This window comes from Macaca fascicularis, chromosome 16, assembly GCF_037993035.2.
Source record: "Macaca fascicularis isolate 582-1 chromosome 16, T2T-MFA8v1.1".
NCBI classification, from domain to species: Eukaryota; Metazoa; Chordata; class Mammalia; order Primates; family Cercopithecidae; genus Macaca; species Macaca fascicularis.
In genome coordinates this window covers 9873218-9898571 of record NC_088390.1, presented here as the reverse complement: position 1 = coordinate 9898571, position 25354 = coordinate 9873218, and the positions used below count along the sequence as shown (strand labels likewise).

At 46.3% G+C, this 25354-nt stretch overlaps 2 protein-coding genes across 2 annotated transcripts in view; one reads left to right on the top strand and one right to left on the bottom strand.

Moving 5' to 3' along the window:
- Positions 1 to 6974, bottom strand: part of GLP2R (glucagon like peptide 2 receptor) — a 77097-nt gene extending 70123 nt beyond the window's left edge. Inside the window, exon 1 of the mRNA XM_074018585.1 lies at positions 6745 to 6974. The gene's annotated coding sequence lies outside the window, so the exon portion shown is untranslated. The remainder of the gene's footprint in view (positions 1 to 6744) is intronic.
- Positions 956 to 20074, top strand: GSG1L2 (GSG1 like 2). The gene is made up of 5 exons (XM_005583172.5): positions 956 to 1273; positions 11121 to 11168; positions 12695 to 12847; positions 14075 to 14186; positions 19356 to 20074. Exons 1-5 carry the CDS (start codon positions 964 to 966, stop codon positions 19612 to 19614), a joined length of 882 nt encoding a protein of 293 aa, XP_005583229.3. The 5' UTR covers positions 956 to 963; the 3' UTR covers positions 19615 to 20074.
- Positions 20075 to 25354: the final 5280 nt, after the last annotated feature.

The following is a 25354-nucleotide window of genomic DNA, read 5'->3' as shown; positions in this document are numbered from 1 at the left end:
TGGGCAACAGAGCGAGACTCCACATAAAAAAAAAAAAAGATTGAGATGGTCCAGTGTGTTGGCTCATGCCTGTAATTCCAGCACTCTGGGAGGCAGAGGCGGGTGGATCACCTGAGGTCAGGAGTTCGAGAACAGCCTGGCCAACATGGTGAAACCCCGTCTCTACTAAAAATACAAAAATTAGCCGAGCATGGTGGTGGGCGCCTGTAATTCCAGCTACTTGGGAGGCTGAGGTAGGAGAATCACTTGAACTCAGGAAGTGGAGGTTGCAGTGAGCCAAGATCGTGCCACTGCACTCCAGCCTGGGCAACAGAATGAAACGCTGTCTCAAAAAGAGAAAAAAAAAATGGTTGAGATGGTTAATTTCATGTTATGTGTGTTTTACCACAATTAAAAACAATGCCCTCTGGTGGGGCGCGGTGACTCACGCCTGTAATCCCAGCACTTCGGGAGGCCGAGACGGGTGGATCACGAGGTCAGGAGATCGAGACCATCCTGGGCAACATGGTGAAACCCCGTCTGTACTAAAATACAAAAAAAATTATCCCAGCATGGTGGCATGCACCTGTGGTCCCAGCTACTTGGGAGGCTGAGGCAGGGGAATCGCTTGAACCCAGGAGGCAGAGGTTGAGGTGAGCCAAGATCATGCCACTGCACTCCAGCCTGGGCAACAAGAGCGAAACTCCATCTCAAAAAATAAAATAAAATAAAGCAAACCGACAAAAAACAATGCCCTCCTGCACACCTACCTCCTGGGGAGAATGGCAGGGCCAGCACCCTTGACAGGAACGTGCCCCGGCTCCGTGCCTCTGGATGTGGTGTGGCAGCACATGCAACTCCCCAGGGGGACGTGAGAGGAGGCTGTGTGAGGATGCCAGATGGCCGAGCTGAGGGGTAGGTACTGTGACGAGGCGGGAGGAGAGGGCCTCACAGCTCATCCTGCCCCACACACCTCACTCAGCCATGGACAGGACCAGGCAGCAGCAGGCACTGCTCCTCCTCCCCATCTGCCTCGCCTTCGCCTTCTCCCTCACGGCCGTGGTCAGCAGCCACTGGTGTGAGGGGATCCGGCGGGTGGTGAAGCCGCTGTGCCAGGACCAGCCGGGAGGGCAGCACTGCATTCACTTCAAACCGGACAACAGCAGCAATGGCAGGATGGACAACGACAGCCAGGCTGTCCTGTACATTTGGGAGCTGGGCGATGACAAGTTCATTCAGCGTGGGTTCCATGTGGGGCTCTGGCAGTCCTGCGAGGAGAGCCTCAATGGTGAAGGTGAGCGAAGCCTGTAGATTCTGGGGGTGACAGGTGCAGGATGGGGCCGGGGCTCTGGAGCCAGGCTGTCTGGGTTTGAATCCTGCAGATTCTGGGGGTGACAGGTGTGGGATGGTGCAGGGGCTCTGAAGCCAGGCTGTCTGGGTTTAAATCCTGCATCTCCACTGACTGTCTAGGTATCCTTGAGTAAGTCCCTTCACCTCTCTGAGCCTTGGTTTTCTCATCTATAAAATGGGAATAATAGCAGTACTTACCTCCAAGAGTGATTGCAAAGATTAAATGACCAGATTCACATACGGTGCTTGCAATAGGGCCTGGCACATTCCAAGTGTTTATTAAAATTAGCTTTTCTTATTTGCTCTTGTCACCCAATCCCTGGTATTTAAAATTATTTGGGAATGAAAGGTGGCCCTGACCCAACTCAAAGGTGCATCCCTGTTATTTCTCCTGCACTTGGAATGATCTTGGAGTAAATCTTTAAAAAAAGAAGAGCGTTTCTACCTCTCCAAGAATTCAGGAGGGAGGAATTTGACTCTTCTATATTAGGCAGCCTGGCTGTAAACCCATGCTCAGGGACAGAATATTCCCCACTTTCTGCTTGGGAAGCAAAACCTCCAAGGCAGAAACAGGAGGAATCCTCCTCCCATCCCCATTTCTCTCCTGACCTCAGCTTATTACAGTAAATTTCTTGTGCAGCTTTGTACTTTTCCTGGAGTTTCTAATTGCCTTTTTTTTTTTCCACTCTCATAGCATTTGTTTTTTATTCCTGAGGCCTAAGTAAAAGGCAACAAGAATGAACCCCCTGAGGCCCAGCATGGTGGCTCATTCCTGTAATCCTAGCACTTTGGGAAGCTGAGACAGGAGAATTGCTTGAGACCAGGAGTTAGAGAACAGCCTGGCAACGTAGGCAACATAGTGAGACCTCTCTTTACAAAAGTTTTTTTTTAAAAAAAAATTAGCTGGGTATGGTGGGGTGTGCCTGTGGTCCCAGCTATTCTGGAAGAATCTCTTGAGCCTAGGAGATTGAGGCTGCAGTGAGTCACGATCGTGTGACCGCACTCCAGCCTGAATGATAGAGCGAGACCCTGTCTCAAATTAAAAAAAAAAAAAAAAGAACACTCTGAGATGCTGTATGTTCCTCCCCACCACCCTCTCTCCCCGCGGTGGCCACTGTGGGGCAGTCCCCAGCCTGACTGACCCTCCCATGTATCCAAATCAGTGCCTGTGTCTTGTGCTTTAACTGTGGTACAGACACTGCCATAGCGCCTGGAGCTAAGGCTATTTAGGGACCTTCCCAGTTCCTCTCTTCTCAGGGAGTGCTATCTTCCTATGAGTCTCTTCTCTACCTTCATGGACAGATGCAAAAGTCTCAGGACCTTGCGTCCTGGAGGATTTCCAAGACAGTTCCAGAATTTTGGTGTGGAAACTGTATTCACCATACTTATAGGCAAATCACTTGGGAAATTCCACCTCCATTCCAAGCTCTCGTATGAAGACTGCCTATAGTACTTCTGTTTCCACAGCTCTATAGAGGCGTCACACCAGTTATCAAATGTATCACCCAAGGAGATTGTAAAAGAAATATCCAGGTGCCCAGTCCTGGAGGTTCTAATTTAAGAGAACCGGGGTGGAGTCTAGAGGTCTGTATTCTTTATTTTATTTTATTTTATTTATTTTGAGACAGAATTTCCCTCTTGTTGCCCAGGCTGGATTGCAACGGCACAATCTCAGCTCACTGCAACCTCCACCTCCCGGGTTTTAAGCGATTATCCTGCCTCAACTTCCCCAGTAGCTGAGATTACAGGCATGAGTCACTGTGCCCGGCCAAAACTTTTTTTTTAAAGAAAAAGAGTAATACAGGCTAGGCGTGGTGGCTCACGCCTATAATCCCAGCACTTTGGAAAGCTGAGGCGGGCGGATCACCTGAGGTCAGGAGCTGGAGACCAGTCAACATGGTGAAACTCCATCTCTGCTAAAAATACAAAAAATAGCTGGGTGTAGTGATGCGTGCCTGTAATCCCAGCTACTAGGGAGGCTGAGGTAGGAGAATCGCCTGAGCCCGGGAGGCAGAGGTTGCAGTGAGCCGAGACTGCACCATTGTACTCCAGCTTGGGCAACAAGAGCTTGGTGTGTGTAACTCAGCGTGTGTGTGATGGTGGTGGTGGTGGTGGCAGTGGTGGTGGTGGTGGCAGTGGTGGTGGTAGTGGTGGCATCTTCTCAGCCTAAAACGAGCTGAAAGCAGGAATAAGAGATGTGTGAGGCTGTTTCAGTTTCCTTCCTCTAGAGGAAGTCTGCTTGGCACTTCTGCAAACCCAGCGTGTTTACTTCACACACACACACACACACAGACACATGCACACACACACATACACACACGCACACACACACAGACACACACACACAGACATGCACACACACGCACACACAGACACACACGTACACACACAGAGACACACACACACACAGAGACACACACGCACGTGCACATTTTCCTGGATCACACACACCACTGAAGGGTTTTTCCTATATTGTCAGGAGCACACACTGAATCTAAAGAGGGTTAGCATTCTCCGTGATTCATGGACAACAGTAAGCGGAAATAAAGGATGCATTTCTTTTTTTTTTTTTTTTTTTTTGAGACGGAGTCTCGCTCTGTCGCCCAGGCTGGAGTGCAGTGGCCGAATCTCAGCTCACTGCAAGCTCCGCCTCCCAGGTTTATGCCATTCTCCTGCCTCAGCCTCCCGAGTAGCTGGGACTACAGGCGCCCGCCACCTCGCCCAGCTAGTTTTTTGTATTTTTTAGTAGAGACGGGGTTTCACCGTGCTAGCCAGGATGGTCTCGATCTCCTGACCTCATGATCCGCCCGTCTCGGCCTCCCAAAGTGCTGGGATTACAGGCTTGAGCCACCGCGCCCGGCCAAAGGATGCATTTCTTGACTTCTGTCTTCATCCGTTCTCTGTTGCTTAGAACAGAATACCAGAAACTAGGTAATTTATAAAGAAAAGAAATGTATTACTTAGAATTCCGGAGGCTGGGAAATCCACGGTCAAGGGAGCACATCTGGTGAGAGAGCCTTCTTGCTGGGGAGGACTCTTCGCAGAGACCCAGGGAGGTGCAGGGCAGCCCATGGCGAGGGTGCTGAGTGTGCTAACATTCTCGCTCGGCCCTCTCCTCCTCTTCTTACAAAGCCACTAGTCCCACTTCTCATGAGAACCCATTAATTCATGAATGGATTAATCCATTCGCGTGAGCACAGCCCTCATGACCCAAGCAGCTCTTAAGGCTCCCACCTCTCAATACTGCTACACCAGGGGTGAAATTTCAACATGAGTTTGGGAGGGGACATTCAAACCACAGCAACTTCTTTCTGACTTACATGTGACTATACTCTTGCATCAGGACAGAAAGAGCTCTTTATAAGTATCTCAGCGGATGTCCTCAAAGATTACTCCACAGAGATGCCTTTTGAGATGCTCCTTGTGAAAGTAAACAAAAAGCGTCTGGAAGTCCAACAAATTGGAAAAGATTCCACATTACATTACATTTTCTTCTTGAAAATTCACGACACACATTAGCACATCAAAATCTCTGAGAAGTCCCCCGACACAGAAACTTGTTTAACGTTACATATTCCAGTGTTTCCCCAAATTTATGGTGCATAGAAGAGGTTTTTTATGTTTAATAAGGATTAATATTCTACAAGACGATTGTTCGGTGGAACGCACTTTGGGAAAGGCTGACCTGGAACAATAGAGCCATTTTACAGATGAGAAGACTGAGTTCTAGAGATGTGAGTGACCCATGACCCACGGAAGAGTGCACAGGTAGGAGCTGAAGGAGCTGGGCTTGGAACTCAAATTGCATAACACTTAGCCTTGACTTTGCCTGTTACCCCACAATGCACCCACCTTAACTGAAGGGCAACAACTCTTATAATTATTGATGAATAATGTTGTGCCCACCAATTAAAAAAAAAAAATCTCTACTCAATCACCAAGGCACACGTTTACCTATGTAACAAACCTGCACATCCTGCCTATGTGCCCCAGAACTTAAAAGCGGAAGGAAAACAAACACACACAAACACACAAAACACCTCTGCTCACATTTTACATATTTCTTGATATACAAAGGTCATCCAGGTACACCTGGGTCTCTAAATATTGTCATCACTTTATTAAGAAGGAAGAAAGAAGGACATCTTCCCCCGATCATCTCCGCCACTCCTACTTATTTTTCTAAAGCAAAAAAGTTTGGAATGAATTAATAATTAATTATTTTTAGTCCATAATGAATAAAGTAATACCAAACATGTTAGAGGACAAAACAAAAGCTACACATCAAGGAGTTACAAACTCAAATGTTTATAGGAGTTCCTAGCAAAAGTGCATGGAGCTGGGCTACGGGAATGCCGGTGACCTTGAACCTCCGTACCTCAGCTAACGCAGCAGCCTGGCGCTCCCATCAGCTTCATGCTCGTGTGCACTTGTAAGCCCGCTACGGTGTTATCAGATGCTCTGATTCTTCAAGGGAGGCAAGATGTTTGGATTTCTTTGACCAATTTCTGAATTTTAAAATATCTTTAAAAAATGGCATGAGCCAAAAAAATTATGTGTGCTGCACAGTGTGGCTGGGGCTCCCAACTGGTGACTACAGCACAAAGGCATCTGCCATTTAGTCTGATTTGTCGCAGTACTTAGGAGATTTGGGGCATAAGAAAGAAAAGGGCTCAAACTGGAGGGAAACGGGCTGGAGCCCAAACAGTCCTTTGGAGAGAGGGTCAGGAGGGGTGAGGAGAGCAGAGCTCCAATCCTGGGAGGATGTGCCTCGGCCCTAAACAAGTCCAGGAAAGCGGTTTCTGGGCGTCTGACTGCCCCAGCTCTGCTGCCCCATGGGGTCTCCCTGTGTGTTTTCCTTCTGAATGGGCTCTGTGTCCCTAAAAGTTGACCCTCCAGGAAGCCCTTACCTGGAGTGCTTTTTTTTTTGTTTTTGTTTGTTTGTCTGTTTGTTTGTTTGTTACGGAGTCTCACTCTGTCGCCCAGGCTGGAGTGCAGTGGCAGCGCGATCTCTGCTCACTGCAACCTCCTCCTCCCAGTTTCAAGCAATTCTCCTGCCTCAGCCTCCTGAGTAGCTGGGATTACAGGCGCCCGCCACCACATCCAGCTATTTTTTTTTTTTTTTTTGTATTTTTAGTAGAGACGGGGTCTCACCATGTTGGCCAGGATGGTGTCATTCTCCTGACCTCGTGATCCACCCACCTCGGCCTCCCAAAGTGCTGGGATTACAGACGTGAGCCACTGCGTCCAGCCACCTGAAGTGCCATTTTAAGACCTCCTCTGCCCAAGCCACCCCCAAGAACTCTATCCTTTCTCCCCAGTGCCTAGAATGTCTTTAAAGGGAACCCACACCTTTGATCCCACACTCTGAAATGAAAATTTGCGGCAAACATTCCTGGCCCAGGCGGTACTTACATGAAATGTTCTTTTCCTTAGGCGAGTCTGTGCATCCACAAAATGCGTGGATTTTAGATTCTATGCTGTTCTGCTAAACTCAAAAAGTTCAGGGCAGAGGGACCCAGGCATCTCAGAAAGGACAGGGGCGGAGTGGGGGTCGGAGGAGAACACACTGACAGAGGATGTCAGAGTCAGGCACGGAGGGATTGGACACCACTTCCTCGGCTGGCTTGCTGTCCTGCTTGGCTGCTGAAGCACTCGAGCTATGTAACACCCGCCTCCCTCCCCGGCTTCATGGGATTTATACAGATTTTTTCTTTTAATCCTGGTGGCTTTATTCAAAAGGAACACCATTTCTGAGGATTCGTATTCATCAAAGGGGTCACTAGGCTCTGACTCTGGGCCCAAGCTAAACTCACCCGTCTAAGCTATTCTGAATTCTCTTAATCTCCTTGGCTGGCCTCCACCTTCTCTTTGCCCAGCCCTTGCTCTGTGCTGGCCTCATCTCTATTCCTGGTGGGAAAGGCAGTTCTCTTTAAAGGACAAGTTAGACCTTCACTCCTCGGTGCATTAGGTAGAAAGACAAGAAGCGATTCAGTAAAGGCCTCTGAGGTCTTAGGTGAGAAACTCCGGTTTTTTTATTCTTGACTCTACCAACTCGTGTGAGCCTGGTCTCCTCCAGGTCCATAAAATCGAGATCATTGTACTTGCCTTTATTAATAACCCAACACTCAAAACAGTGGAAAGGCCAGGCGCGGTGGCTCACACTTGTAATCCCAGCACTTTGGGAAGCCAAGGCGGGCGGATCACGAGGTCAGGAGTTTGAGATCAGCCTGGTCAACATGGTGAAACTCTGTCTCTACTAAAAAACACAAAAAAGTAGCTGGGCATAGTGGCGGGTGCCTGTAATCCCAGCTACTCTGGAGGCTGAGGCAGGAGAATCGCTTGAACCCGGGAGGCAGAGGTTGCAGTGATATCGTGCCACTGCACTCCAGCCCTGGCAACAGAGTGGGACTCCGTCAATAAATAAATAAATAAATAAATAATAACTGTGGAATGCAGTTCACAAAATACTTTCACAAATTTCTCATCAGAGTCCTTTTATTAGACCCATTTTGCAGATGAGGAAAGTGAGGCTCAGAGAGGCCAGGAAACTTGCGATGATGACTGGCCGTGGCAGGACCATGCAGAGATGCCAGGCCTTGTGGATGTAAATGCCACACATTGCCTGTGGTATCCTTCTGCTGCCAACCTGCTGACCTGACTCGCCAGGGTATGGTTAGGACTGGATGAGGCGACGCGAAAGAAGGCTCTGCATCAGCCCCCAGGTTCTCCGAGAGAGAACGGGGTGTGAGGACTGAGGTGCTGCCAGTGCTTTGGGGACCTCCTTGGTATAACTGGGGAGGCTCAGATGAATTATTTCCTTGGTGACCATGGTACTGCTGCTGACATCAGAGAATCAACCAGGAGAAATGTCCAATCACGTTAATCCGAAGTGACTTAATTCTAATGTTGCGGACGCCACTGTGGCTGCCCATGGACTGACAGGTCCCTGATCCTGTTGCCGTCAACCCCAGGCTGTGTAAATATTCTCCCTCGGGGCCCCTGGGATGGACAATCATGTGACACACGAATCCTTGGCTGCACATTTGAGTCAGAAAGCGTCCCAGTGGAGAAGCTCCAGGAAATGGTTCCATCATCACCCCAACCTGGGTTTCTCTTCTCCCTATAGCTCAGCGGAGGGGCGGTGTGGGAGTGTGAAGGAATGAGGCCCATAGGTACTTGGAGTTTCACGAGGATGGGCACAGCAAATGTTAAGGTTTATAAGGATTAGACATGCACTGCCGGAAGGGTATGCTTGCACACATATCATCCTTCCCATGTGCTATGACTGGATATTTGTGTCCCCTCCCCAGGTTCATATGCTGAAACCCTAACCCCAGTGTAATGGTATTAGGAGGTGGGGGCCTTTGGGTGGTGATTAGGTCATGAGGGTGGAGCCCTCACGGATGGAGTTAGTGCCCTTATAAGAAGAGGCTAGAGAGCTAGCCAGATCTCTTTCCGCCATGCGAGGTTACTACAAGAAGCTGCCTGCTGACCAGGCATGGTGGCCCTTGCCTGTTATCCTAACACTTTGGGAGGCTGAGGTGGGCAAATTGCTTGAACCCAGGAGTTTGAGACCAGCCTTGGCTCAACATAGTGAGGCTCCATCTCTACAAAAAAAAAAAAAAAAAAAATTAGCCAGGTATGGTGGCGTGCACCTCTAGTCTTAGCTACTTGGGAGGCTGAGATGGAAGGATCATTCAAGCCCAGGAGATTTTGGCTGCAGTGAGCCATGATCCATTGCATTCCAGCCTGGGTGACAGAGCAAGGCCCTGTCTCAAAAAATAAAAAAAAAATAAAAGAAGCTCTCTGCAACCTGGAAGAGGGCCCTCACCAGAACCCAACCATGCAGGCATCTCAGACTTCCAGGCTCCAGATCTGAAAAGCTGTTCCTGTTGTTGATAAACAACCCCGTCTATGGTAATTTGTTACAGGACTAAGACACTACCGGACCCTGAGGAGGTGGAAGGTGAATGCTGGGTGGTGCTGGGGAGGCAAAAAGATGGGCTCTGTGTTGGGAAGTCAGGTTGATGGAGAGAGGACATAAAAGCTAACAGGAGGAATTTAGACTTGATGCTAGGGGAAATAGGGGGCTATAGAGAGTTGTTGAACAGGAAAATTAAATTACTTGGGAGTTTCTCTCCTATGAAAGAAAAAAAAATTATTGAAGTCTACAGATGCTCCCTAAACTTCCTCTGTTTCTGGAATCTTCCAGCAATGGTAGCTTGCCCTTGGGGTTGCTTAGAGTCTGGAAATAAATAAATGGTTCATGCTAACCACCGCAAAAATACTCTAATAGAACTCATTTTATTCTAATAAGATTTAAATGCATGTGAACTGTGGTAGAAGCTTTCCTAAGTATGGTTTCATGTAATCTTCAAAGCAAGGCTAAAGTGGGGACTACTGGATCTATTCTGGTGATAAGAATGCCATTGCTTTGACGAGTCCATGGGAAATGCCTCATAGCTTTCACGCCGTGCTCTGCTTTAGCTCCCACCAGGGTCAGACTGGGGGCGGCTCCCTTGTCTCAGGCAACTTTGCACCCCCGGCACCTTTCCTTGATTGCATTAAGTCAGTGATGTAGCGGGACAGCACTGGGCCCGGGCTCTGCAGCCCTGAGATCTAACAAGGAAACTGCCTCTACCTGCGCTGTCTTGAGTTAGTCACTTTCCCTCAGAGGCCCTTGAATGCACTGCTCTAAACTGTGTGGGGATGAACCAGAGGATTTCCCAGGCTGCTCCCACTCAACAGTCCATGATTCTATTTTGGGCCGACGTGTTAGTAGAGAGAGTGCAGGACACTCAGCTGGAACAGGACCCCAGAGGGTGACTTGCCATGGTCTCAATCCTCCATCTGTCACCCCCCAAAACCAGAATTTGGTGACATCTTCACACCAAGTGGATATCCATGGACTTCGAATTTTAAAGGGAACTGCATACCTAAGGCTGTGACTCAAGATTTTTCACCTGATGTGTGCAACCTGACAGATGACACTCACATACAAATAATATTTGTCCTTCTGGAAAATATAAATGAGTCTGGTGGTGGGTTCTACCCAATGCCTGGTACATGCACAACAATTCCTCCCTTTCTTTCATAGTCAAGAAAGCATGAAGAAATGAAAGCAAATGCGTGACTCGCATGCTAAGAGTCTTAGTAACAGACATGGCTCTGAATCTGCTCTCACTCATTTAAAAATAAATTGCAAACTTTGATCATCTCCCTTCAACGAGAAGCCAATTATTTCAGATTCATATCATGATGAATGCTATTTCCAAAGCTGAGAACCCCTGGTCTAAGACTTGCAGTATTAGTCCAGAGAGGGTAGGTTAGGCTGCAATAACAAACAACCCCCCCAAATTCCAGTGCTTCAAACCAACACATTTATTTTTAGCTCATTCTGTATAGACTTTTCAGGTTGGCAAGGGGTCTGTCCCCATTGTAGCTATTCAGGCACCCAGACTGATGGAGACTCCCTCTTGACATGGGCCTCTGGGATCACAGAGCAAGGGAACAAGAACCAGGGGGAAATACATTGGCTCTTAAAGCTGCTCAGATCCATCTCGTTTTTGCTCCCAGTTCATTGGTCAAAGAGTGTTACGTGGCCAAGCCAGAGTCCAATAGGGCGGATTATATCATGCTCCCACACAGAGGGGCAGCTCACGTCCCTGACGTGAAGTAAAGCAGGCTGCACACTCCCCATTCCTCATCCAGTTGAAGGGCTGGAAATACACCATTTGCCCCCTGGTTGTGAAGGGTAACCCACTTCTGGATGCATTTTTATCTTTCAGATGAAAAGTGTAGGAGTTTCCAGAGCGTAGTGCCAGCTGAAGAACAAGGTAAATACCTTACTCACACTCTGCCCACCAGCACTCCTCATAGCTTAGACTATTTTTATAGTTTTATTGGGCATAGGGGAAATGATGAGGGAGTCATTGATGATTTTTCCATGAAGTCAAGTCCAAAAGGTAGAACCACAGGCTCTCTTCCTGTGCCCTATAACCAGTGGTGTGCTGGCAAATGTTTAACACGCTACTTTGTAGCGTAAGTGGAAGCCCTGATTGGCAGCACTGGCCATGTTCCATGGTGTAAATATTCCCACCACAGCCAATGTCAATTGCAAGATGAACACAGCTCTCAGTTGCAAGATGAACGCAGAGCTGTGAGATGTGCTTCAGCACACCACTGCCTAGAGCAGTTTTTCTTCTCTCTAAAGCTCCCTAACACTCAGTATCTTTGTAATTACTTTCTTAGTGTCTGTTCTCCCAGCTGGAGTAGAGGTTTTGTGAAGGTATGGATCACGTCTATTCATTGCTGTGTCTTCATTACCTAACTTGCCTTAGCGGAGTCCTTTCGCAAAGATGAGTTTCCCTTTCTGTCCCCTTTCTCCACTGCCCTCCACTGCCAATAGAGTTCCTTGAAGCCACAGGTGGGATCCTCTCCAGAAGGTAAATAAGTGACTTCCACAGAAACAAATGAGGTTTTGGTACCTGCAGGCAGGGCTCTCCAACTCACAGACCCTCCGCCCCGATGTTTATACATCTTTTTCTTGCAAAAGGCAAAGATGATATCTCCTGGTAAAATCAAAACATCATGGTGAGAGGTGAGGCTAGCTGGACTTGCTGGGTCTAGTGGGGACTTGGGGAACTTTTCTGTCGTACAAGAGGTTTGTAAAACACACCAATCAGCGTTCTGTAAAACGCACCAATCAGTGCTCTGTAAAATGCACCAATCAGCAGAATTCTAAAAGTAGCCAATCGCGGGGAGGATTGAAAAAAGGGCACTCTGATAGGACAGAAATGGAACATGGGCGGGGCCAATAAGGGAATAAAAAAGCTGGCCACCCCAGCAGGCAGCGGCTACCTTCTCGGGTCCGCTTCCACTCTCTGGAAGGTTTGTGTTTTCACTCTTCACAATAAACCTTGCTACCTCTCACTCTTTGGGTCTGTGCCACCTTTAAGAGCTGTAACACTCACTGCGAAAGTCCATGTCTTCATTCTTTAAGTCAGTGAGACCGTGAACCCACAGGCAGGAACCAACTCCAGACACAATGGTAGTTTTTGAGCCAGGGCATGCAGACCCGCAGCACCACTCATGCCCTCACAGCAGGGTTTTGCTTAGTGTCCCCCACTCCACCCCCCTCCACTCACCTATGGGCAATCCCTACAACTGTCTCTTTCAGCCCTGAGGAGTGCCTTTCCATTGCCAGCTTTCTAAGATTCAGCAGAGAGGCATCTGTGATTTTCACTCCAGCCTGTCTGTTTTTCATGTTTTGTTTAGAAATGAGCTAAATCAAAGGACTGAACATTTTAGTACTTCTGAATTAGAAATGCCCAGCGTTTCCAACATCCCTTTTCTTTGGCAGGTGTTTTGTGGCTGTCCATCGGGGGCGAGGTCCTGGATATTGTTCTGATACTGACAAGCGCCATCCTCCTGGGCTCCAGAATGAGTTGTCACAGCCCTGGGTTCGACTGGCTCAGGGTGGATGCCTTGGTAGCCATCTTCATGGTACTGGCAGGTACTTTCCAACGGCATCCTTGGAACAGGCTGCCCCAGAGGGAAAGCAGAGCGCCAGGCTGGACATGCTCATTGCCATAGAACAGGCTGGCTCTTTCCCATCAATGGCCATTTGAGCAGGGCAGGTGGTCCACTGGATCAGTCACCAATGAATTCCATTGGATGGAGACAATATTCCTAGGGTGACAGATGAAAAGGGGCTAGGCACAGATGGAAAGTGAAATTTATCTGTGTATCTTTATCACAACCAGGGAAGAGGGTGCCCTGGCTCTGACAGCTGACATCACTTCACTGAAAACAGTGCGTAGGCATGAGTCTGTGGAGGGATCCTGCCCAGGTGCAGACATCTCCTTAATGGTTGTATGACCTCAGGCAAGTTACTTAACTTCTCTAAGACAGAACACTATAATGTATCTCAAAACACTTTGGCAATGACTAAGTAAGAGTGCACCTAGTATAGAAAAAGTACTCAATAGATGGTAGTTAAAAAAAAAAAAGTATCCACATTTGGTATAAATATTCCATTAAAATAAATAACTCCTTTTTTTTTAGTTCTACTTCTGTGTTCTCCAAGCAACTTTTAAAGCCACTTAGTTGGGTCTCCTAAGAGGGCCTTTCCAGGGAGAAAGAACCCTGAATGAATGACTTCCTTTAGTCCTCAAACTGGATACGAAAAGTTACTCATGTTAAGTTAATCATGTAGCAGGCCAATTTGTACATCGTTGTTGTGCTTGATAAGTGTAATGCATCTTTCCTAAGTCCTTTTTTTAAATGTCCCTTTTCATTATTTTATTTTACTTATTTATTTATTTTGGGATGAGGTCCCCCCACGGAGGTTTCAAACCCCTAAGCTTAAGCAATCGTCCCTCCTCAGCCTCCCGAGTACCTGGGATTACAGGTGCATGCCACCGTGCCCACCTCCCTCAAGTCTTATCCTCAGCGAATGGGATGATAAAATCCAATTTCTGATCTTCTTAGGAAGGAACCAGGCCATAGAGACTCCTGCCCAGGTTCTGACAGGTCCTCCTCGATTGTGTGTTTCTGGATGTCTCTTCAGTTTCAATTGTGGGAAAGAGATGTCCAGCGGAATGTTTAAGGATGAATATATGCAGATACATCAAAAGGACTTTATGAATGCTAGAGAGCTCCTTACAGCCAAAACACGCAGCATAGAGTTCTTCCATCACGTGTGTTCTTAACTGTGGCTCACGGAGCTTTCCTTGTGCAGGGCTCCTAGGCATGGTGGCCCACATGATGTACACAACCATTTTTCAAATCACTGTGAACCTTGGACCAGAAGATTGGAAGCCTCAGACCTGGGACTATGGCTGGTCATATTGGTAAGTTGCTTGGTCATGGTGCTTAAGTCCTGGAGGGTCAGGAGAGATGCACATAAAGATGAACGTAAGGTTTTTTTGGTTTTTTTGGTTGGTTGTTTGTTTGTTTTGAGACGGAGTCTTGCTCTGTCACTCAGGCTGGAGTGCAGTGGCACAGTCTTGACTCACTGCAAGCTCCGCCTCCCAGGTTCACGCCATTCTCCTGACTCAGCCTCCCGAGTAGCTAGGACTACAGGCGCCCGCCACCATGCCCTGCTATTTTTTTTTTTTTTTTGTATTTTTTAGTAGAGATAGGGTTTCACCGTGTTAGCCAGGATGGTCTCGATCTCCTGACCTTGTGATCTGCCTGCCTCAGCCTCCCAAAGTGCTGGGATTACAGGCGTGAGCCACCGCACCCGGCCAAACATAAGTTTTATAGGATGACCAACCTTGGTCATAGTGCTGGCATCTGCCAGTATGTGACTTTGGGTGAATTCTGTGACCCATCTGTAGCTAATTCCCGCATCTATAAAGTGAGGATACCTGCCTCAAACATTTGTATAGGGATTTAAAGAGATTATGTTTATAAAACTCTTTGCACCTAGTAAAGTCCCTGAGAAATGGAGACATTGTTGATGTTCAGTTCTTAAACATGGTGTGGGAGGAAGTGTCTTGATCTATAACTCCTAATAAATACTTCAACGGGGGGAGATCCAGCCCCTGTTTCTAACACAAAGACAAGGTCATGACATGGGAATTCTGTCTCTAATGGACTCGACCACATTATGCAAGGCCACAGGTGTTCTCTTTGATGTGGACCTCTGAAGCATATCGTATCTTAAAAATAGATGTACATAACTTACATTTTCATCTTATATAACAACCTCTTATGTTACTTTCCTCTTTGTAAAACGCATAACACGTTCAGGGCTCACTCCCTCATCCTACTATTCTCGGATTCAGTGAACGCATGTGTGTTACTGTGAGCCATATGCTTCATGAGTTGTTAGAGTCTGAACTTTTCTTAGTCTTCATCTTCCCAGTCTGAAGATGTTAATTTTTACAACTGTTTCTCTGGGCACCTGTCCCTCCACCTGTTTGTCACTTAGCTGCCCCCCTTTGAATTAGGGCTGTTGGTTCTGAGGGGCTATCACTGGCACCTTACACAGTTGAGAGTGTAGTTGCAGCAGAACTCAGATGAATCGTAGGTGGATTCTCAACTCTGGCCAATTTGTACTGCACTCCTTTTGCTATGGATAGAAGCAAATTCCAAACACTAAAGGAGCCCGAAGAATGGTCTGTTTGTTTCCAATATCATTTTGTTTTGTTTTTGCTTTCTATTACTTTCAATTACTTAATATTTAGCAAAAGAAGTACGTAAATGGTTGTTAAAAATCAAATAGCACTAAGAATAAAAATCGATCGATTCCATTCTCTCCCTGTGCCACCCTTCTGATACCCACCAAGTTCATTCTGTTTGCGCTTAGTAAACCAGTTACTGTGACGATGGATCTTACAAAAGATTTATTCACAGGGCAGATAAAACATTTATTCACAGGGCAGTCTGATAAGAAGGTGGGAGAACAGCTCTAAAATCCGCCTCCCTGAAGATAAGGCTTAGGGATATTTATGGGTTAAAGAAGCGGGGTGGTCTAAGGCAAAGAGGAAAGGTGATTGGCAGTGGGGAAAAATAAAGTTATTGGTGATCTGTGCAAGCATAGCCAGGGTTCATGGCTTTTCACAAGACGCATGTTCAGGAAATGGTAGCATTAGCATGTTCCGAGGGTAGAGTTTTTGGCCTTCTGACATCAAAAGGCCACCTCTCAGGCACTTGTACAGGATCAGCTGAAGGATCGGTGGTCTCAACCAGTTTGAACTGGATAGGAGCTACCCCAAGTTCCTGAAAAACAAGCAACCATTACCATGGTGACATATACATCATAAATGTTATCTGTAAGGAAGCCAGTGAAGGTTAAGCTATAGAATTTAGTGGTGTGGCTTTTAGTTACATGGGGAGGAAAAAAAGCAAGCGACTAAAAGCAAGCAGGGCAGGTTAGGTTTGGTGGACCTAATCAGATTAGCTTCACAGTTTCACTTCCAACCCCCAAAGCCCTCAGACTTCCAGCCCTATTCCAGGCTGGTTACTGTCTAGAGCTGTTATGAGACTTCCCTGCACCACTCCCTTATCTTTGAATGCTGTTTCTTAGGTCCCATTGCCTTATCTTATTTAGTTTACATCTACCTTTTCTGGGAGTACATCCTTCAGTAGCTTCCTAAGAAAGGATCCAATGAGAGATAAATTATTTTACTCCTTGCATGCCTGGAAATTCAATACTCCATATTTGATTGATCGTTTGGCACAGTGCAGAATTCTCTGTTGGAAATCATTTTCCCATAGAATTTTGATGGCCGTACTCCATTTTCTTCTAGCATTCATAGTTTCTGTCAAGAGTCCAGCACCATTCTGATTCATGTGCCTTTGTAGGTGGCCTGTTGTTTTCTTCTCTTTATGACCAATGTTCTGAAATGTCATGATGATATCCTTTGGTGAGGATTCTCTTTTCTCCACATTCATCCTTCACCTATGTGCTTGGGGTTGGGGCGGGGAGCCTTTAATCTGAATATTCGTGTCCTGGAATTATGGTGATTTTTGTATTTGTATTATTGCTTTGATTGTTTCCTTTCCTCAGTTTTTTGTTCTCCTTTTAGGAAACTCTTGTTAGTTAGATATTAGGTCTTTTGGGTTTATTATTCAAGGACCTTATTACTTTCTTTATATTTTGTTTCTCTTTTTATTATATTTTCTGAAAAATTTTCCCTACTTGTCTTCCAGCCTTTCTATTGAATTCTTATTTTGTACTAATTTTAATTTTCCAAGCTCTTCCTTGTTTTCTAGCTGTTCCTTTTTCATAATATCCTGATCTTGTTTTATTGATACAGCATCTTCTCTTCTCATGTTCCTCTGAGGATATTAACCAAAGGGTTTGTTTTTTGTTGCTGTTTTCTTTTGTTCCTTGTGTTATCTCTCTCCTTGAGAATTCTTTCTCCTCCCCACTTTGTTGTTGGACCTTTCCCCCAACGACGTGGGCATCCTTGATTGTCAAGGATAATTGGAAGCTCTGGAGCAGGGTTGGCATTTATCTACTGGTAGGCTCTTTTGTTGTTGTTGTTTTGGCATGTGATTGGGTATGGCACCATCTATTTAATCTTGGAATTCCACTCCACAAAAACACACACATATATCAGTTTGTAGAGGTTCCATCCGCAACCTGTCAGTGTCTTCAGAAGGGAATCATCCAATATCTGCAGGAAGTGGAGTGAACGCGTATGCCTGGCTGATCATTTCTGAGGTTAGGCATAGGAAAGGGCTGGACAGCTTCCCACTCCTGTGCAGATTTCCATACAATCCCATTTGCAGATCAGCCCCCTTCCTTGCCTTCCTTTGGACCTCCTGTCTCTGAATCTGGAGGCTTTCCTTCCATTCACCTTCTCCAGAGAATAAAACTTTGCTCTCCTGGGGGAAAGGGAGGTGGGGGAGAGTGTCTGTGGTAAGGAGGAGACTGGGGAAAAGGCCGGATTTTTTGTGCCGTATTTGTGCCTCAAGGTTCTGCACCTCTCAAGGATACAGCGGTGCTGATATAACAGGTATCCTTCTTGTCTTGTGGGTGGCCCTCATTGCAGACACTTTCTGTGTTGCATCCCTCACTCTATGAATTAGTCATCCCTCTCCCAGCCGTTTCCATCCTCTTGTGTCTTCTCTCCAATTCTCCTTGTCCTTGTCTGTTCACACTAGTACATATCCCTTTACTCTCATTTCAGTGGGGGTGTGGAGAGATGCAATGAGTTTCTGCCCTCATTTAAACCAAAATAATCACCTACTTAAAGAAAAGATGAAGCAAGGACAGGCCCACCCCAGAACCCTGACGTGTGTCCCTGGTTAACCGAGCCCACGGCATCAGGAGGCAGCAACGTCTCGCAAGTTGGCCAGCAGTACCCGGACTCACAGCGTTTGCAGCCGCATCCAGGATGTCCCACTTTCTAACTGGTGGTCGTGGACAAGTTGCTTAACTTCTCTGTGTCTCAGTTTCCTCATCTGTAAAATGGAGCTTATTACAGTGCCCCCATCAGGGGGTCGCTCTGAGGTGTTCAGTTAGATAACCCGGTACCCATCACGGCATCTGGCATACATACAAGACTATTTATTATTGTTAATCTTACTGTTATCCATGGGGAAGTGTCTCTGGTTAGCCCTACATTTTGCTTTACTTCTCTAGGTTCTTTGTCCACCACACAGCCCTTCTCTTTATCTCATAATAATGCAAACATTTGAACACCCTTTGGTATAAAGTAGATGCTAATTACCACGTTCCCAACACAGTGCTGGGTTCTATGAAGGATGAAAAGTGTAGCCCATCATCTCAGTATGCAACGGGCTTACAGTCTGGATGGGGATATAAGAATAACGATGCTGGTTGAGCGCGGTGGCTCATGTCTGTCATCCCAGCACTGTGGGAGGCCAAGGCGGGCAGATCACCTGAGGTCGGGAGTTCAAGACCATCCTGGCCAACATGGTGAAACCCCGTCTCTACTAAAAATCCAAAAATTAGCCAGATGTGGTAGCACACGCCTGTAGTCCCAGCTACTTGGGAGGCTGAGGCAAGAGAATTGCTTGAACCGGGAGGCGGAGGTTACAATGAGCCAAGATCATGCCATTGCACTCCAGTGACAGAGACTCTGTCAAAAAAAAAAAAAAAAAGACACCAATGCCGCTCTCCTGGGTTAGAACCAACAGCAACAATTTGTAAACTTCTATGCAGCAGATGCCATACTAAGTATTAATACGTCCCACGCATTCACTCATTGAATTCCTCACAGCCACCCTGGCGGCAGCATTGGTATTATTCCAGTTTTGCAGATGAGGAAACTGATTCAAAGAGGTAAAGCAACCGGCTCAAGGTCACACAGTTAATACGAGGTGGGGCCACGGTGCAGAGCCAGCACAGTGACTCCAGAATCCATTCTCTTAACCCTTGGGCTAAACAATACTTTGACTAGACTCTGGGATTCGTGATCCAAAATGCAGGTCCAAATTGAGTAGAATGAGGAGCTGTTTTTTTCTCCAGATTGACCCCCAGCAGGAAGTCCCGGAATCACAGCCCTCAGCCCTTTCCTAACAGTGCCTTCTGTTGACAGCCTCGCCTGGGGTTCTTTCGCCCTCTGCCTGGCTGTGTCGGTCACGGCCATGAGCAGGTTCACGGCAGCCCGCCTGGAATTCACCGAGAAGCAGCGGGCACAGAACGGCAGTCAGCACTCTCAACACAGCTTCCCGGAACCCGAAGCTTCAGAGAGCATTTGGAAAACAGGAGCTGCTCCTCGCCCTGCTGGACAAGCCTTCAGGAATGTTTCTGGGCACCTCCCATCAGGCGCCCCAGGCAAGGTGTCCATATGCTAGCCAGTGTCCATGGCTGCCACATCTGCACAGGCAAACAAGCCAGGCGCTGACACTCACAATGTACACCCTGCCTCTGGGTTGGACTTCAGGAGACTGTTGTCCAGGGAAAGCTTCCATCCCCACCCCTCCACATCTCACCTTTTACTAAACACCTTTGGCTTCAGCCTTTGATTCCTGTTAAAATGCCAGTACCTTGAAGTGCGATATTGCTTACCGAAGATATCAACCATTGACACTCTAGTATAAAAGAGAGCTTATTAATGACAGTGAATTTGATAAGGATACCAAAGAAAGAGGGAGGGTGCCAGTACTAAGGGGAAGAGGAGTTGAAGAAAGGGGAAAGCAAGTCTTTTAAACTACAAGGGAGGCAAAATGTGTTGCCTGCATAGGTTTGTTGACAGAAAAATCCAGAAAAATGTTTCCTCCTGGTTGACACACACAATAAAGTATGTGTGACTATTCATACTTTCTTTTTCATTTGAATCAAGAAGACAGAAATTTCAAAATATGTTTCCTGTTATTTTTTAAAATATTTTTTCTTGGAAATTTTGTGTTTCTACTTATCGTAAAATCAGTTTGGAAGGACAGTCGAACGATAGAAATGAACACACAGTCAAATGGAATGACATCTTATCTTAGTTTAAGTGGAACACATGTTTGAATTGTTCTGCTTAAATTAAATCGCCAGCCACTTTTGCTTCTAAAAATAACCAAACATGCAGGTCTTGCTGGAGGCAGTGGTGGGCTGCAGGATTCCTAATCCGGTCAGCTGCAATATTGTGTCAATTCATCCCATGTCTAGCTACCATGTTATGCAGGCCACAGGTTGTTCCACACATAATTTGGTTTTTTGGGAAAAGAAAAGGGGGGGTGGGCATAGTGGCTCATGCCTGTAATCCCAGCATTTTGTGAGACCAAGGTGGGCAGATCACTTGAGGTCAGGAGTTCGAGACCAGCCTGGCCAACATGGTGAAACCCTGTCTCTACTTAAAAACAAACAAACAAACAAAAAACAGAAATAGCTGAGTATGGTGGCACATGTCTGTAATCCCAGCTACTCAAGAGCCTGAGGCAGGAGAATCATTTGAACCTGGGAGGTGGACGTTGCAGTGAGCAGAGATCGCGCTACCGCACTCCAGCCTGGGCAATAGAGTGAGACCATGTCTCAGAAAGAAAAGAAAAGAAACGGACTACAAACTCTAACAACCTTCAATATGTCCTTGCTCAGATCCATTTTAAAAATGATATTCATATGTTTTGTAAACATATCATTTCTGGGAAAATTAAATCCAATAAAATTCTGTTTATGCTGAACTGTAGAACTTACACTGTCCTAAAATAAATGAAAAAAAAAAAAATCCAGCTACCTTTGTGTTTGGGGCTCAACGTGAGCACCTGCCTGACAAACGTTGGTTCTGTGGAATTTTGTGTTTCATTGCGCTAAGCATATATGAATACAATGGATTCTTGCTGGAATAAACCCAACCCAGAGAATGTCTGCTGGGGTTCCCTGGGCCATTTGCTCACCTACAGCAGGAGAGTTTATACCCACAAGCCTCTGCCCTTTGCAGTGTGCATGTACTTTCAGACGGTTTTTCGTCCCTCTGTATTCATGTAGGCAGGTCCTGTGTGACTGTCACATTCTCAAGTCAAAGTCTCATCTTACAGGGACGGAAATACACTGGAGAGAGACTTCCGTGAATTCTCTCTTGTGAAAAACACCTGTGAACACTGTGGCTGAGGATGCCAAGGAAGAAATGAATTTTTAAAAACTATTTGGACCGGTTTTTGTTTTTATTTATTTATTTTCTTCATCAACTTTTATTTCAGGTTCAGAGCGGGATACATGCGCAGGTTTGTTACATGGGTAAAGAAATACATTTTTGGCTGGGTGCGGTGGCTCACACCTGTAATCCCAGCACTTTGGGAGGCCCAGGCAGGTGGATCACCCGAGGTCAGGAGTTCGAGACCAGCCTGGCCAACATGGTGAAACCCCATCTCTACTAAAAATACAAAAAATTAGCCAGGCATGGTGGCAGACGCCTGTAATTCCAGCTACTCGGGAGGCTGAGACAGGAGAATCAGTTGAACCCGGGAGGTGGAGGTTGCAGTGAGTCAAGATCATGCCACTGCACTCCAGCCTGGGCAACAAAAGGAAAACTCCAAAAAAAGAGAGAGAGAGAGAGAGAGAGAGAGAGAGGAAGGAAGGAAGGAAGGAAGGAAGGAAGGAAGGAAGGAAGGAAGGGAGGGAGGGAGGGAGGGAGGGAGGGAGGGAGGGAGGGAGGAAGGAATTTTTGGAGCCATGTGAGGGCAACTGGCATCATCAGATGGTACACTTGGCCCCTACAGAACAAAGCCAGTGGTCAATCAAACACCAGGGCAGGACAGAAGGCGACTGGTCACTGAGGCTTAAGTCAAAAAATCATTCTTTGCTACATCCTCTGAGCTCACAAGGCACTTGGCTTCCTTATAAATGTTTTAAATATCAATTTTATCGAAGTATAACACACGGAGAGAAAAGTATACAAATCACAAGTGTACAGCTTCATAAATGTTTGGAAAGTGAGCATGCCCCGGTATCTGCCCTCCACCTCAAGAAACAGAACCAAGGCGCCTCATTTCATCTGTCTTTGCCGCAATACACACCCAGTTGGATTTTCATTTGGTATAATGAAATAATCTCTTTTCATCTTTCCCCCCTCACACATGCTACATTTTTCTATGCAAAAACTGTTCTCTGTACCCCCAGCATCTATGGTTGGCAGTGGAAAAGGTTATATTTGTATATACTCATATGTATATGTAAGCATATGAATATGCATGTTTGTATACACACACACATGCACACAGACCCTGTCAAATAGACTCTTTTTAGCTTTCTATTTTATTTTATTTTATTTTTGAGACAAAGTCTCAGTCTGTCGCCCAGGCTGGAGTGCAGTGGCACGATCTTGGCTCACTGCAACCCCCGCCTCCCGGGTTCAAGCAATTCTCGTGCCTCAGCCTCCCGAGTATCCTGCCACCACGCCCGGCTAATTTTTGTATTTTTAGTAGAGATGAGGTTTCACCATGCTGGTCAGGTGGTCAGGCTGGTCTCGAACTCCTGATCTCAGGTGATCTGCTCGCCTCGGTCTCCCAAAGTGCTGGGATTACAGGTGTGAGCCACCACACCCGGCCTCCTTTTTAGCTTTATATGGGAAATAATATAGCTCATGATTGAGAGCATGGACTCTGGAGTCAGACAATCTGCATATACATCCTGGTTCCTCACTTTGACCTTGAGCAAGCCGCTTAATCTCTCTACACCTCAGTTTTGTTACCTGTAAAAACAATCCTCCTATTTTTTTTTTTCTGAGACAGAATCTCACTCTGTCGCCCAGGCTGGAGTGCAGTGGCACGACCTTGGCTCACCACAACCTCTACCTACCAGGTTCACATGATTCTCCTGCCTCAGACTTCCTGAGTAGCTAGGATTACAGGTGCCTGCCACCACGTCCAGCTAATTTTTGTATTTTTAGTAGAAATGGGATTTCGCCATGTTGGCCAGGCTGGTCTTGAACTCCTGACCTCAGGTGATCCGCCCGCCTCAGCCTCCCAAAGTGCTGGGATTATAGGTTTGAGCCACCCCGCCTGGCCCTCCTTCCTATTTTAAGAGCTGTGAGGACTAAGTGTGTTAGTATGTGTGAAGAGAATTATGATCTGAGAATTATGCCTGGCACTTACTTAGTAGGCACAATGGAAAGATTCACTGCTAGCATCTCCCAGATGCAAAGCACTGTTAGGTCCTGTGGGTGACAAAGAGATGTTGCGGGGTCTGAGTCTTTGTCAGTGAGTTGGGGAAGCACTGGTGAAAGGCTCAGTGACCATGTCTGAGAGAAAGGCAGGACCAAGTGAGTGCAAACCCGCCAATCATTTTTAGCCTGAAAGTCATCAGTCCTTAGAGAATCAGTCAGTGAATTTTATCAGGTGTTTACAATGTTCTGGGAACTATGCCATTTCTCCTGGAAGGAAGGAATCAAAACCCCTTTCATTTCTGGGAAAGACAATGCCTGCTGAGGTCAGTTGTCCAGGTCTACGGTCTACTTATTATACCCACAGACAAGGCAGTCTCCAGGGTGTCCATTGTTCTAAACAACAAACTCATCATTAAATGGAGCCAGCTCTGGTCCTCAGTGATCTTCCCCAACCAGGTTTGGGGAACTCAGGAGCAAGAGTCCATGTTCCCTCTTACAAGGCAGCAAAGAAAGATGGCGGCTAACTCAAGATGGTTGGGCAGGAATGAACAAGGTATTCACAGAGGAAGAACTGAGAATGCGGTAGTCTGACCCCAGGAAGCCAACTATTTTTCCAGAATTCACGAATTCAGCCCTAAACTTATTAGATTGACTCAGAGTCTGCACGACACTGACAGCTTAACTGCTTTTCTGGTCAACCCCCTTGGAACCATCTGGGCTGATAGGGACTTCTCTGAAGACCAGGAAAACATCAGTTAGCCAATTTAATGAGACAGGAATTAGGTTTGCTCATGTAAATATTTTTGACTCATTAAACGCGTCTGAAGAATATGTGTATATAAAGCATGATGCGGGAGGCATGGGAGACACAGGCTCTGCCTGCCCTCAAGGGGCCAGCTATAGAAACAAGTTAGTGTGGTGTGGCAGGTGGGGTGAGGTGGGGGATTGTGGGAAGATCAGAAAATTGCCAAATTAACTGAAGGTTAAAGGACATTTCAATCATGTAGATGCTGACCAGCATTGCCAGTCACTTGTGTTAAGTCTGCATTGCATCTGAAAGACAGAATATAAAGATGGGGCATGAGGAAATCAGGTGTTTTTTTGTTTTTGTTTCCGTTTTCTTTTTGAGTTGCCACGTGATGCAGGAAGGAGACACCATCCACACAATGAAAATTTGGGAGAAAAGAAAAAGAGCAATTTGACTGACCAACATAGTGAAACCCTGTCTCTACTAAAAATACAAAAATTAGCTAGGCGCGGTGGCCCATGCCTGTAATCCCAGCACTTTGAGAGGCTGAGGCAGGCAGATCACCTGAGGTCAGGAGTTTAAGACCAGCCTGGCCAACATGGTGAAACCCACGGCAAGCGGAAGTTGCAGTGAACTGAGATCATGCCACTGCACTCCAGTCTGGGCAATAGAGTGAGACTCTGTCTCAAAAACAAAAAAAAGAAAAAAAGAAGGAAGAAAGAAGGAAAGAAAGAAAGAGAGAGAGAAAGAGAGAGAGAGAAAGAAAGAAAGAAAGAAAGAAAGAGAGAGAGAGAGAGAAAGAGAGGAAGAGAGAAAGAAAGAAAGAAAGAAAGAAAGAAAGAAAGAAAGAAAGAGAAAGAAAGAAAGAAAGAAAGAGAAAGAAAGAGAGAAAGAAAGAGAAAGAAATTTAAAAACAAGAGCATTTGGGAGGACAGGTAAATAGGAAGAATGCCAGGATCCATCTGTTTCTAATGTTTTCTCTCTGACTATTTTGTTTTTTCTTTTCAATTACGAAATATTTCAATATATAGAAAACTATTTAATATAAGGAAATTATGACAGAAGTAAATACTGTCATAGCTGCCACAGATCTCTCTTTTTAAAAAGAAAAGAGACCAGGTGTAGTGGCTTATGCCTGTAATCCCAGCACTTTGGGAGGCCGAGGTGGGCAGATCACAAGGTCAGGAGATCAAGATCATCCTGGCCAATATGATGAAACCCCATCTCTACTAAAATACTAAAATTAGCCAGGTGTCAT

Excerpts from the sequence above, each read along its gene's own strand:
- GSG1L2 (XM_005583172.5), top strand. The coding sequence starts at position 964 with ATGGACAGGACCAGGCAGCAGCAGGCACTGCTCCTCCTCCCCATCTGC. Across the intron at positions 11,169-12,694 it reads AGTGCCAGCTGAAGAACAAG|GTGTTTTGTGGCTGTCCATC; the intron begins GTAAATACCTTA and ends TTTCTTTGGCAG. Across the intron at positions 12,848-14,074 it reads CATCTTCATGGTACTGGCAG|GGCTCCTAGGCATGGTGGCC; the intron begins GTACTTTCCAAC and ends TTCCTTGTGCAG.